At 44.2% G+C, this 14,531-nt stretch overlaps 1 protein-coding gene across 10 annotated transcripts in view; it reads right to left on the reverse strand.

Moving 5' to 3' along the window:
- TANC2 (tetratricopeptide repeat, ankyrin repeat and coiled-coil containing 2) overlaps window positions 1-14,531 on the reverse strand; it is a 151,976-nt gene that overhangs the window by 89,987 nt on the left and 47,458 nt on the right. For 6 of the 10 annotated variants that reach the window (XM_064400126.1, XM_064400129.1, XM_064400128.1 and 3 more), the window contains one exon: window positions 14,167-14,346. The exons of 1 other annotated variant lie outside the window; for it this stretch is intronic. In XM_064400126.1, coding sequence (XP_064256196.1) covers window positions 14,167-14,346 — 180 coding nt within the window. Of the gene's footprint in view, window positions 1-9,234; window positions 9,784-14,166; window positions 14,347-14,531 lie in introns of those variants that run through there. 3 more of the 10 variants (XM_064400131.1, XM_064400130.1, XM_064400134.1) reach the window with 2 other exon arrangements.

Genomic DNA, 14,531 nt, shown 5'->3' on the forward strand with positions numbered 1-14,531 from the left:
AGTCCAGCTGACGAAAAATTGAATTTTGCACATTAATATACTGTGTTTTAAACTACTGTAAGCACAATTTTACCACAGAATGTTAAGGGGTTGGAATGGACCCTAAAGTTCATCTAGTCAAAATCCCCCTTGCATGCACAGGGACTCCTCCTGCTAGACCAGGTTGCTCAAGGCTTTTTCCAACCCAGCTTTTACCATTCCCAGGGATGGGAAAGCCACAACCTTCATAACCCCCACAGCCTCTTTTGCAACAGAAATTTGATATTTGAATTAAATCCTCCAAATCTGTAAGGTTCCCAAAAACCTGCCCAAGCTGTGCTGTGTTTGGGAAAATCCAGAGTCATGATTGGAAGAGCAAACTTTGGAAGATCAGATTTAAAGAGAGGAAAAGTGGGTGCTCAGTGCATCCTCCATTCCCATCTTTCTTTCACTCATGCCAGAGCCTGACTCATGTTTGGAAGTGTCCCAGCAGCTCCGCAGTGCTGTGCAGAGCTGACTTTTTATTGAAGTCTCCCTCGAACTGAGATGTTTTTAGTGCTGCAGAGTTATTGATCCATGGAGCTCCTGGAACAAATAACTGTCACATTCAGCACAGCTGCACAAACCCAGCGCACGGTGATGAGGCTTTGATCCTTCCTCTGGCCCAAAGGACCCTTTATTTGGCTGAGGTAAGAGCCATAAAGAGGAAATTATGGACCACACGATTGTTTTTGCTGTGGCACTAATCCTGGAACCCCAGAATGGTTTGGGTTAGAAAATACTTAAAAAAAAATGATCCAGTCCCACTCCCTGTCATGGGCAGGGACATCATCCACTAGACCAGCTTGCTCCAAGCTCCATCCAACATTTTCAGGGATGGGGCAGCTACAGCTTCTCTGGAAAACCAGAATAAATAATATACCAGCCATGTGTAACAAGGATTTTTAGGTACATATATTTTTAAAAATTAAAATTAAACCAGTGACAATACATGCAATGAAGGTTAACATCCTCTTTACATAATCCAGCATTATTTTATAGAATCCATTGTGTAACAGTTTCTTCCTCTTCTATTATTTGAGACTATAAAAGCTTTTTAAATTACATTCCCCAGCCTCTCTCCTCTCATCCCACATTATCACAGCAGTGAGGGCAGGGCAGCACAGAAAAGTGCTGAGAACAATGTGTTGTCTGGAAACATCACGCTCGTTCCAAAACTTTCAGAAAAAAATGTTTGGTTTAGGAGATAAGGCCCTGAAACACGAAAATTGAAGGAAACATAGGTGGAAAGAGGAAAAGGATAAATAAAAGCAGGAAGAGAGTTCAGCAAGCTGGTGATGGCAGGACAGCAATGGGAAAGGAGAGCTCAAAAAATCAACTACATTCTTCTTTAAACTGTAGGTGTCTGTAACATGAAGGTTTTGCCTATTACTGCCCCTGAAATTTATTTTTCCTTTGAAAAACTGAGGAATAACCTTCTCCAAAGTGGATTCTGCAATCTCATGGGACCACAGCAACCTCCTGGAACATTCTTTCCTCCCCTCTGTCTCTCTCCAGATGAACAAGGCACAGAAAATGTCAGCAAGAATACCTTCAGTGACCTCAAAAAGGAATGAGTCTTCTGAAAAAGTGTAATTAAATCAAATTATTACCTATCTCACCAAAATTAGTACAAACACTCCCAAATAATTGATCAAAATGGTTTTCTGTCTGAATAGACATCCCAAATCAATGTTCAAGGGAGAAAATCACACGGTTTTGAAAAGGCTTATATGAATTTTAAATATATGTAGAATAAAATAATACAGATTTCTGCCTGAAGTGCTCAATAATGGCAATACAATGATGCTTACAATACATTTATATACTCAGAGAGAAAATAATTCCTCCTAAAATACTAACCTGGCTGTCGTCTGTGCTTCCAAAAGGAATTCAGCTCAATTTCCATTTTGCTTATTATTATAAACAACTTTCTGTCATTCAGAGGAATGGAACAGTGATTTTTCCATCAAACTGAGGACTGCTGGAGACACCAGCCAGCAAAATCCCCTCCCCAGCTCAGCCCAAAAGATTCAGGCTTTGGAGCATCCCAGTGTCAATCCCCTGAGCAGATGCTCCCTGCAAACCTCAGGAATTAAGTTGCTCCTATTATTGATCCCAGAAAGAAAAACACACCCTCACTTTCCCCCTAGAAAAGGCTTTTTTTTTCAACGTGGGCTGCCAACAAGTCTTTGTCCACGTAGGGGATAGCTTTGAGGAGAAAGAAGTTAATTAATTAATATACAGACATGGCAGGAGGAGGAGATGGGACTTTCCTCTTCCCATCCAAAGTCATCAAGTCATTTTGACTCCTTGGAGCTGAGGCACACTGTACATTTCTCCATGTCATTTCCCATCGAAAATCCTTTTCAGCATCTTCTGAAGCCTCTCAGAATTGCCTTTTTTAGCAGAAATTCCTCAGCTGTGACTCAAGGTAGAACCCTGTGCATGAGACGAGGAAGATGAAAGCAGAGAAAGGAAGGCAGCACCACTTGCTCCAGCTTTCTAAGTCATCTTGTTACGAAAACAAGGAATAAATTTCTGTTGCAGTCACTCTTGAAGTTTCAGACTTTGCACTAAAAAAAAATAAATGGAGTGACTGGAGAACTGGGACTATGGGATGAAACCACGTCATCAATATTTTAAGCCTACGTAAGATCTGCTCAAATACCCCCAAGATCCTCCCAAATGACAAAAAGAGGGTAGAGCTGGAGGGAAAAGAATTCCTCAAGCCTTCTATCCCTTTCCCCAACAGTTTTATTTCATTAAATGTTAAATTTAAAACAGATGAGAGGAGAATGCTACAAAACACAAGTGCTGAATTGTATTATTCCCATTCAATCTCCTACTGTCCTGGAGTTCTTTCTGTAATTCAGTGACTCAGATGTTGCACTGGCACTAAAAATGAGGAAAAATGTCCAAAAAGGACCTGGATGTACTGTAAAGGACATTTAGTCTACAGAGAGCAGCAAAGAGCTCTGTCACTTTAATCAAGTTATAGCCAACCCTGGTAATCCACTGGTTATAAAGAACCTGTTACAGCAATTTCTAACAATGCTCAGATTTCAAACTAAACTTTCAAGCTGACAGAAATCAGAAACTAATTAAGCATCTACTGGAGCAAACACATTTCTCTCTCTCTTGCATGAAGCTGACAAAGTTCAGGAAAAGCTGCCCAGTGCCACTGCGTCCCCACCAAGGGGCTTGTGTCTCATGGGGCTTTTAAAATGGTCTATGCTGAACACGGCAGTCAAATCCTTTCTGGACATTGACAAAGCTTAATTTAGTTCAGAAATTAAAGTCTAGAAAGCACTAGAAAAAGAGAAGATATATTTAACTGGTGATTCTTCCCACAGAAGAAAAGAACAAGTGAAATACAAACAGTTCTGAAATGCAGTTTATCTCCCTAGTGTTTTACTCTCTCACACAGCTCTTCCAGAACAGCTTTAAGGTCCCTTCTCACCCAAACCATTCTGCAAATCCAGGATTCTCTCCATCTTTCTTTCCACTGAGAAGTGCACACAGGAAGGTATTCCTGCCCAGGGCAGGGGTGGAACTGGATTGCTGCTAAGGTCCTTTCCAGTCCAAACCATTCTGTGATTATCTCTGCCCTTCAGACCTCCTCCTGTTAACACGTTCCACACACACACCAGGCCAGCGGCTCTGCAGCTTCCCAGAGCTCCCTCCAAGCCCTTTTGAGCACCCGATGCCACCACCACCACCTGTCAGCTAAGAGAGTTAGAAATGAGCAGTTATCCAGCAGAGAATTCAGCACCCTTGGCTGCCGGGGTCGGCTGTCACTTGTCTCTGCCCCAGCACAAGAAAAGGTGGTTCTGGGCAGGCCGCGCTTTGAAGGAGTCTGGATTGTTGCTTTTGGTCTTCAGTTGAGTTTATTGTTCCTTATCTACAAAGTTTTTCTGTCTGTCCAGCCAAGATCTGATCAGCAAGGCAGCCAAGGGCACTCTCCCCCGCCCACGGGGCCGTTGTCTCTTTTATAGAGAAAACTACGTATGAGATATTTACCTTCAATTTCCAATACTTTCTGCCCTTGTTGGCAAGTGCACTTTCTCTGTGAACCAATCCACACATGCCAACGTCATCCTGAACATGGATGCCAAGGAGAAGAAAGAAGAAGGACAGGGCACGCCCAAATTCCTCCATCTTAGAACCCCTGACCCCCATGTACAGAATTTCAAACCCCCCTGTACAACATACAAAACCCCCCTGTACAGTGCTCCAAAGTTTTTCCCTTCACCCTGTGATTCCTACTTAAACTTTTGTGGCCTGTAGTTCTTCATATAAGGTTGGCAATTTGCTCTATGAATTAAGGTCGAATTTCCAAGTGTCTTTGGCTTCCTGCCAGGGTCTCCGAGCCCCTGCCAGGGCTTTGAGACATCCAGGGCATCCAGAGAGATGTCCTGGCTCCCGACACTTGGCCACCTCCTGCTCCTCCTGCTCGGCCCAGTTTGCTTTCATGACCTGCTCTACCTTTGGTGCCACCCCAGACAAATCTCTGCCATCCTGTCTGTACCCACACACCGGGTACCCACTGCTCTGATTGTCTGTAATTAGAGCAGTAAAAAATTAAAACCTGCACGAGGGGTTTGGAAAGGAGCTGAAAAAGAGTAACAAATGCACTCTAGACAGCGCCGCAAGAGCGCTGCTGAAGTATTCTACAAGGAGCCAAGAATGATCAAAGGTAGGTATCAAATTATAGCAGCAAATTAAATTGGAACAGGAGTGGCAGGGCAAAGGCCAGCAGCAAGCCTAAGCTCCACGTAAACAAAATCTCATTCATTCTCCCACCAGATCATTAAGATCAACCCAAGATGTTGTGACCATAAAAGAGAGAAGAGTAAACTGTAAAATATCTCACCATTCACAGCCCAAGTAATCCCAAGTTAGAGCACGTGAGAGGCTGGATCCTGTTCACTACATAAACCACTGTTTATGACACAGCAACAAGGCAATATAAATTCACTTCTTGATAACAGCATTTTAAAATAAAGGCAAGAGATTAGGAACAGCTAAGGTAATTTTATTTCTGTGCAAGTCATTCAAATTTTGTGATGCTAGTTGGGTTAGTTGATACCACCAGAGCTGTAATTATATTGACACATATGCAAAACTGTTCCATTCATATGAAACTGGATTTAGGATCCCTATTGCTCCACTGGTAGCAGCATCACAGAATATTCTATCCTTAAAATGAAGCTACTTATCTGATAAGGCACAAGCCTGAATCAGCTGAACTTGTTTGTTAACACTTGAAAAACTGCATTATGCTGCATTTACAAGGTGGGTTTTACCTAAGGAAATTTCTAATTCATCCATCTGTAGTTTTCAGTAATTTATTTGCTTTTCCAATTCTTCATTTCCTTACAAAATGAAAGGAGCTGTTAGAACTTTCTGTTTTGAGGAGTGATGACTGCTCATCATCCTTTCCTTCCACAGAGGAGCAGGGACAAGGACACATGGCATGCCTCAAGGATTTAATTGAAATATCTAATAACCATGGGATTATTTGTGTGAACACAGATGGTTGAAGCAGACTGTCACTGACACAGGAGTGCCATGCTCCTCATCGTGAGCGGATTTAAGACCCAAAACTTCTCTGAGTGCACACAAATCCTGTGACACCACCAATGTCCCAGGACCAGGGGACACTGAAGTGGAAGGCAGCACCTCCAGGGCCCCTTTCCAAGCTGAAAGGGCAACAGCCATGACATGCAACAGGTCCAGGACCATTTATTGACAGAAACACCCAGCTGGTGACTTCCCTTCTAAAAACCACTTTCTCACTTACACCTACTCACTTCCATGGCTGAGAAGATAAAAAGAAAAACATAACAGGGATAAAACCTGCATTGTCCTAATCCTGCCTTCATCTCTGCAGAGGAAACACTTGTAGAAATTTCAAGTTTAAGCTTTCCACCGCAACCAAAGGGGTGGGGACACCTTCCACTGCCCCAGGGTGCTCCAAGCCCTGGCCTTGGACACTGTCAGGGATGGGGCAGCCACAGCTGCTCTGGGCAACCTGTGCCAGGCCTGACCACCACTGCAGGGAAGGATTTCTTCCTAATATCCAACCTAAACCTACCCTCTGCCAGTTTAAGACCATTCCCCCTTATTCTGCCACCACAAGCCTTGCTATAAACTCCTTCTCCATCTTTCTTGCAGCTCCTCTGTCTAGGAATTTAGGAAATTTCTCCAGCTCCAAGCTATCTAGGAATTACTGAGCATCAACAGCTACTCCAGGAAAATCACCACAGAGCAAGGAAAGAGAAGTGCCAAAGCAATGGTCCAGAGCCAATGATCCAGCCCAATCCTCAACCCCCTCTATGGTCTGAGCACTGGTCAGAGGATCTGTGATGAAAACTTGGCATGTGACTCTGCAATGGCCCAACCAGGACCCTGTTCATGTTGAGCTGGAACATCTCATGTGTGGCATCATCCCAAACCATGAGTTTAGTTGAACCTGATCAAGGTTTCCTGCATGGTTAGAGCCAGCCAGGTACAGATCACATCAGAAATTAACTTCTGCCAAAGTCATGCTCAATCTTTGGGCAAGTGACCCAACCCAATACCTCTGCGTGGTCATTCCTTCTTCACAAAGGAAGAAGTTTCTGAAACAAGCTGTCCTGTTGTGACAGAAGTAGGAGAGGACCAAAGAACGTGTCCAGCTGGAGATGAGGCCTTTTCCTTAGAAAACAAGCAGGCCAGGAGAATGCAAGGGCTTGTTCGACATGAGTGAGTCCTGTGGATGCCTTTCTGCTCTCGAGTGCACAGGACACCTCTGAAGGCACGTTCCAGGAGTAGGAGGAAAGACGTAGCCAAGGGAAGAGTGATGGCCTGATTTAACTCCACAGGAGCTTTCTACACCACCTCCTCTTGCTATAGAAACCTCTTAGCTATGTCTAAAAATTAAAAATTCTCACACACCAGAAGTGTAATCGTGACAGATGCTCCATTTTGTGCAGCTCCAGTGTGAAATAAGGACAATTTCTCTCTCTGAGCATCTGAAAACCCCTAGAGTTTCAATTTTTTTGCCTTTTAAACACCATCGACACTAGAGAAACTTTTGGGGTTCTCCCTCTGTTTAAGCATCTACACAAGAATCTGAAATGCAGAGCTATTATCACCTTTTCTCAGCTCCAGTGCTGTGATGACATGTTTACCACATCCTCTGCAAGGCTGAGCAGTCCAACAGCCTTGATGCAAATAAAAATACCCTTGGGAAGAGAAAATTCTAAAGGTTCTGCAACAACCTCACACCACAAGAGAAAAACATGGGATTTTCTGCATATCTCAACTGCAATTTCTGCTCTGTCAATATGAAAGACAGTTGGGTGTCAAAAATAAGACAGATAGGGCTTGTCTTGAAAACAGCACTGAGGAAAATCCATGCTAGAACTGGGGTCTTTAAAAGCCAATAAATATGATATGCCAGTTTTTTCCTTCCCTTTATTTAAGAAAATAAAAGTTACATCCAAACTATCCTGAAATTAATGCAAAAATATCATGAGTTTGACAGGTCTCCAACAAACAAAAACCCTTCAACACAGGATTTGGTTTAATTCCAAAAATTACAAACAGACACACTATTTATCTGCAGAAATTTCACGGACAGTTTTGGAGCTCCAAGAAGATTTAAATCAGAAATTTTCTCATTTCACACAAAGAATTACGTTGGTTTAATAGAGACAAAAGTCCATCTGTGAGTACGCAGGGACACATTCACCCACCTGTTCCATCTCTGCAAGCCCAAATGGTTTCCATTTGAGTATGCGCCTGTCAAAACAAATCACAAGTCCCAAAATAATGGATGAAGAATCCCAAAAATGGATAATAAGAACTGACACACCAGGAAAAATATACTCAGCATATGTTATTGTAAGTGAACGAGGATCCTCCTGCTGCAGCAGGTTTCATTGCTGGAGACAGAATCCCAGAACCACTGAGGCTGGAAAAGACCTCCAAAATCATCGAGTCCAACCTGTGCCTGACCCTCATCTTGTCACCAGTCCACAGCACTGAGTGCCACATCCAGTAATTCCCTGGACACCTCCAGGGATGGGGACTCCACCACCACCCCGAGCAGCCCCTTCCACCCTTTCCATGAAGAAATTCTTCCTGAGACATCAGGATTTGTCACATTAAGAGCATAAAACAGGACTGGAAATCCAGATGGCCAAAGCACAACAAAAAGTTGTATTTTAGGTTATTTTTTTAAAAAGGGACAACTCAGTTATTCTGACAAATCATAAATTTTCTACTCATGAAACCTCTAGGCAGACAGAGATTGCAAGGAATCAGGGAAACTTCAATGGAAAATTAATTATACCCAGAAAAAATGCATTATGTATCTGGAACTACTGAAATCTAATGGCACTTTCCAGGTAAGTGGGTCCTTGGCACTGCTATGCATTCTGAGACACGGGGTGGGCCTCCCACCCAACCTCCACTCCCACACAGGAACAGGAATTTCAGATCAGTGTCGTGCTGACAGCATGACACAGAATTCAATGAAAAGAAATGTAAGCCTACAGCAAACACTGTGGTATAAAAAGACTTTAAAAAGAGCAAAGTCTCTCCTGACACCAACAATTTTAAGCACAATATCCTTCAAAAATTAGCTTCAACATGAGCATCAGGCACTTCAACAGTTTTTCCTCAAATTCTACCTTGGTAATGATTGTTCATTTACTTTTATTTCTAGAAGCTCGCTCTTTCAGTGAAAAGCAAATATTTCTTTCCCTCAGCACAAAGGAGTTTTATAATCCACTCAAATCGAATTTGTGGTCATTTCAGAACACAAAAAGGAAAACATTATCTCAATCCCATTGTTCTAACATTTTGAAAACAAATGACTTGGTGTCTGTAGCATTTTCAAGTCACTCCTCAGCAGTTCTATTTCAGCAATGCTCCGAAATCAAATTTTTTCATTGCACATTCGTTTTATGTTTTGTATGAGAAATTCTGCACGTCTGAGCAAGGAGGTGACAAACTCAGATTATGTAAAATGATTGCAACAACCAAAACACAAAAAACCACCAGCAGCATCACTCCATCTGACACTAACTCCCTCCTAGTAATGGCTTCCTCACCAACTCGGAGCCCCACAATCCCTTACTGTACATTGATTTTCTGCAGTTAGACAAGGCTGAGGAATGCCCGACACGATCCCAACCAAAGACAAATTGTCCAAATACTCACAGGGCTTTGCTTGCTCTCCCCACCAGCCAGGCTGGGGATTCAGGGGTAGTGCTGCCTGGAGAGCACTCTGGCACGGATCCTGCTGTGATCCCTCCCTGTCCCCAGCGCTGGCTCCATCCTGCTGCTCCCCACGTCAGGCTGATGTTACAGGTGACACCTCCCGCTGCTGATGTCAAGCTCCGTTCCCAAAATCAGCAGCACCGTGTCCCTGCGGCGCTCGCTGCTCCTACAAGCATCACCTGCACATCCTCTGGGTGCCAGGAAACGAGCTCCAGCAGCATTCCAGAGAAGCTCATGGACACACACAGCCTTCCCTCTTCGTCAAGGCTCCCAGTGCTACAGAGCTGCTTTAATTCCTACCAGAACGCTGCAGCAAATGTAGCCTCCCCCGGGGGGGGGGGGAAGAAGGATTTTTATAGTTTCTTTCTGTGGTGCAGCTTAATTTGCCCTCTTCCTAGTGCTGAAAGAACAGGGAAATAAGGGATGAGGAGACCAGAGTGACTGACTCATGGATGCTCTCCCGAATATTTTGGAGTAAGCCGAGGGGCTGGTGATGCAGCCCAGGACCAGAGCTGATGAATGGCGCAGTGCTGCTGTTGTCATGGCAACCAAGAGGAAAAGGAAAAAAAGGCAGCACCATATAAGGAGCTGTGACATGGATTCTGGGAACAATTTATACTAAAAGGCTCTAAGCCCTAGGATACTTTAAAGCTGCAGCACCCCCTTGGTTGGGGACAGGTTTAATTGTTCACAAATTTCCGACAGGATCGTGTCCAGACCAGACACATTTGTATCTGGAGGGTTGCACCAAAACAACATGATTCTGCAGTGCATGCAAGTAACTGGAACTGGAATAACTGAAATTATTAAATGGCTGGACACTAATAGGGACCCAAACTAACATCTGTGAAAACACGGTAGCCACAGGTAGGCAGAGCCCCACGCAGGTGAGGAGCTCTGTCCTTACAGAGCGAGGCTGAGATGAACCAAACTGCAGCACCATCAGGTGGCTGAGTGCCTCAGCAGCACTGACACCAACACAGATCCTGCCAGGCCTCCCAGAGACAGGAGAACATTCCCAAATTAACCCACAACACAGGCACTGCTGGGCAAGGGAGGCTGGCAGAGCCCCTAAAGCATCTTCAGGTGTGGCAGAGCAGGGACAGCCAGCTCACACACACCTGCCACCACAAGCTGTGAGCAAGGCCAAGGTTTGGATTCCACATGCAACACTGGGGAAAAACACATTATTTACCAGAACCATCTTCAGCTGCTTTTCACTTCATGCAAGGGCTCAAACAAACACACAGTGAGGGAAAGAATGGCCATTGTCCACCCAGCACAACCACGACACTGCAGGACTGGAGCCTGGGCTCAGCAACTGAAACTTTGTCAGAAATCCTTTCCTTTGATGATTTATTTTATTTTTAAACGCAGAATCCCAGAATGGCCTGAGTTGGAAGGGACATTAAAGATCACCCAGTTGCTACTGCCATGCCCATGGGCAGGGACACCTCCCACTGTCCCAGGTTGTTCCAAGCCTGGTCCAGCCTGGCTTTGGGCACCTCCAGGGATCCAGGGGCAGCCATGGCTTCTCTGGGCACCCTGTGCCAGGGCCTCACCACACTCACATCACAGAATCACTGTTATGGATGGAAAAGACCTTGAAGATGATCAAACCCAACCATCAACCTTGCAACACCACCACATTCCCCACTAAACCACGCAATCAAGTGCCAGAGGCACACGTTTTTTGAGCACTTCCAGGAGTAGTGACTTCACCACTTCCCACATGTGCCAGCACTGACAGCTTCCCCCCAGCACTCCCACCCCTGGAGCTGTGCCTCATCATCTCTCACGCTCCCACCCAACTGAGCTGGTACAACAAATTGGAGAGAACATGTGGTCCTGGGGGCTGCAGTCATTAATCTGGGTTTATCACCACTAAACAAGAAACAATAAAGTTTTCAAGTAGAGAGATCTGAGCTTTTTAGTCCCACAATTACAAAGAGTATTGAACCATTTGCTGAAAATACAGAGAAGGGAGATGTGACATTCCTCATGGCTACTCCCAAGAGATGCAAGGGATCCCATGAGGGATGGGGAGAAGACAAGACCCCAGCCCTACAAATTACATGTGTGATGGTGGCACAGAAAATCTTGTGTGTTCCCAGTCCAGATGGACCTGGAGGGTGTTGAGAACCACAGTGGTGGATCCTCACTGGCATCACTGGGAAGAGCAAGACTCCACCCCGCCCAGCCCTGCTCTCACCACCTCTGAAGGATCTAGTGAAAAAATATTCATCTTCTTCAGGAAAGAGGCTGCTATGAACTGCCTGAACCCACTGATCTGTAGGAATATTCCTACTGATTTATATGAATTTTATTACTGGGGAAAGTTCCCACATTCCCCAAACACAACTGAGAAATGCTCTCAAAGAGAGGATCTGCAATGAAACCAGTTCCCCAGCCCATCTCTTTGAAGACAGCTAATTCACACTGGATACAGCAGGATCAGGCCTCTGAGAATCCAAACCGAAACATCCAGGCCAGGTTTTGTTAGAAAAACACGATTTCTTTCCTAAATTTCTTGCTAATATTCTCCCCTCCCCACTCTCTGCACAGGCACTCACACACATGCTCTTTCTAAGAGAATCCCAACGCTTGCAATCTGTCATTCAATAGAAAAAATAGCAATAGCCAAGCACAGTGATGAATAAAATTACCCCTGCGCATATAAATGTACAATATGCAAATGAACACTCCTTCCTGAGGAGGAGGAGGAGGAGTGGGATGCAGCACAGGGCTTTGTGCAAACCCTCTGCACATGGTGGGTTCCACAGGAGTGGAATAAAACATCATGAGCTGAGTCTTTCAGCCCAGTATCTCCTTTATTAACCTAATGCATGTATTTTTGGCACTGATTGCCAAAAGCACTTCCATACATTCATCCCTAAGCACCTCCTGGAAAGCACTGCTGTCCTCAAGGCAGGTACACAGAGCACCTGCATTATTTTTATCACAGTTATGGCTTGGAGTCAGCAATAACACACCCTTGATGTACAGCAGAATTTTTAAGCCCATTGTTTCAACAGCACTTGCTCTTTGTGCAGCAAGCATGGTAACTCTTAAGTGCTGATTTTACTGCAGACACAAACCAAAATGGTTGTGTCTTCCATTATTAACCTGGCCTGGGAGGGTGGGGAGTTTTCTTTCCATTTATTCTGTATTTTTCACATTATTTTTTGTTAATAAAGCCACTATTAAAAAAAAAAAAATAATAACACAAACTGAGATTGAATGTGCTGATTTAAGGATGTTTTCAGCCAGTGCTAAACAAGAGGTGGCACTAGGCAGGAGGGGGAGAACTGATTACTTATGCTGACTATTACTTCACCCCTTAGAGTGACAATGAACCTTAGTTTTCCTAATCACCAGACTATTCAGCAGAGTGGAAATTGCACCCACGTGGAATATTTATCACCCTCTGAACCCAGGCAAGTTTTCATACCCAGCAAACCCAGATACCAAGATGGGAGTGAGTGACCTTAGCTCCTCTGGGCAGAAAACTCTCACTCTGTGGAATCTGCTCCTGAGGCTTTTTACCAAAAATGGACATTTTAACTTTTCTGCAGATGAAAAGCTGCCTTGGTTAAAATCAGACAGATGAAGAACTTTAAAAGGTTCTATTATCATAGAATTATGGAATGGTTTGGGTTGGAAAGGACATTAAAGTCCACCCCATGCCACGGGCCAGGGACATCTTCCCCTGTCCCAGGCTGCTCCAAGCCCTGTTCAACCTGGCCTTGGTCACTTCCAGGGATCCAGGGGCAGCCAGCAACCTGTGCCAGGGCCTGCCTACCCCCACAGCCAGGAATTTCTTCCACAAGTCCAATCTAAATCTCCCCTTTTACAGTCTGAACCCAATTTCCCCTTGTTTTTTGCTCCAGTTCCCAACAGAAAATCCCTCTTTGGCTGTAGGCCCCTTCAGATACTGCAAGGCTGCTCTGAGTATCTGAGTAAATGGTCCTAGGACATAGATTTTTATTTAAAAAAATTAAAATACAAAGATTTTGATGTACCATAAGGGTGAGGGTCCCATGCTCTCACCAACCACTCTGCAGACATGGAATTATGACAGGAACAGCATCTCTCTCCCCTATCCTTTCCAAGTTCTCCTTTCACCAGAAGGCAGAGGAAACAAAAGGTCCCAAGTGCATCAAAGCCCCCTTTTGTACACACAGATCAGATTATATTCCATAAAAACTCTTTTTGGAGATTTCCCTCAGCACAAGCACAGGACCCTGGCTGACCATAAAGCAGGGCACAGAGGGGGTCAGACTTTAGGCAAAAAGCGAGTTTCCCAAAAACTGTTACCAGGAGAAATACTCTTTTTCAGGCTTTTATAGAGATGTTGGACTCCAAGTGCTTTTGAAAATCACACTACTGCATCACCTCTAGGTATTCATACCACAGTCCTGACAGGTTAGATAAACAAAGCAGTATCTAAAAATATGCATCGACCAAAAATAAAATCTGTCATTCAGATTTTTTTTTAGCAAAGTATAACTTTGCTACAGAAGTTCATAATTTCTCTGATGTTCTCTCAACATTCACAATTTGAGCATCAACTTCTTTAAAATCATTGTAATGCTTCCACTGTGCATAACAGCAACACAAAGTGGAACACACTGAAACACACTCTGACAGAAATTTCTCAAAAATGAGAGATTATTTGTAAACCAGAGAGACCTTTTTCAGCAAAGAAAGATTTCTCTGTCAACACAAAAATCCAATCCATCCCCAGCTGTAATAAACAAGCGAATGACTTCCACACAGAAACCACTCAAAGCTTTTTTTCTTACAGATTTTTTTTTTTTTTTTGCACCAACGGACCTTAAAAGCCCCAGTGAACTTTATTTAAGTCCTTACCAGTTAACTTCTTCACAGGTTGGAGCCGAACACTGATAGACTGATGTGTGAGTAAGGGGGAGGATGGAAGGGAGCGGGACATGCCCTCCATTATCCGAATGTGCTGCATACCTTCGGTCACTGGGAGCGGCGGAATTGCGTAGTCAGGTTCAAAAGCACAGTCGTTCTCTGTGGAGGTGCCTGATGGGCAGAGGAAAAGGAAAATCACTTAGAATGCAAGGGAAATAATCCTGCTTTCATCATTCCAAAAGGGCTGGCTGGAGGGAGCTCTGTGCAGAGCTGATTTGCCAACTGCTCGTTCCCTTTGCACATCCCTTAAAGAAGTTTTAAAGAGTATCTCAGTACCCCTCTCTGTATGATGAGCA

The sequence above is a fragment of the Passer domesticus genome, chromosome 27 (assembly GCF_036417665.1).
Source record: "Passer domesticus isolate bPasDom1 chromosome 27, bPasDom1.hap1, whole genome shotgun sequence".
NCBI lineage: Eukaryota > Metazoa > Chordata > Aves > Passeriformes > Passeridae > Passer > Passer domesticus.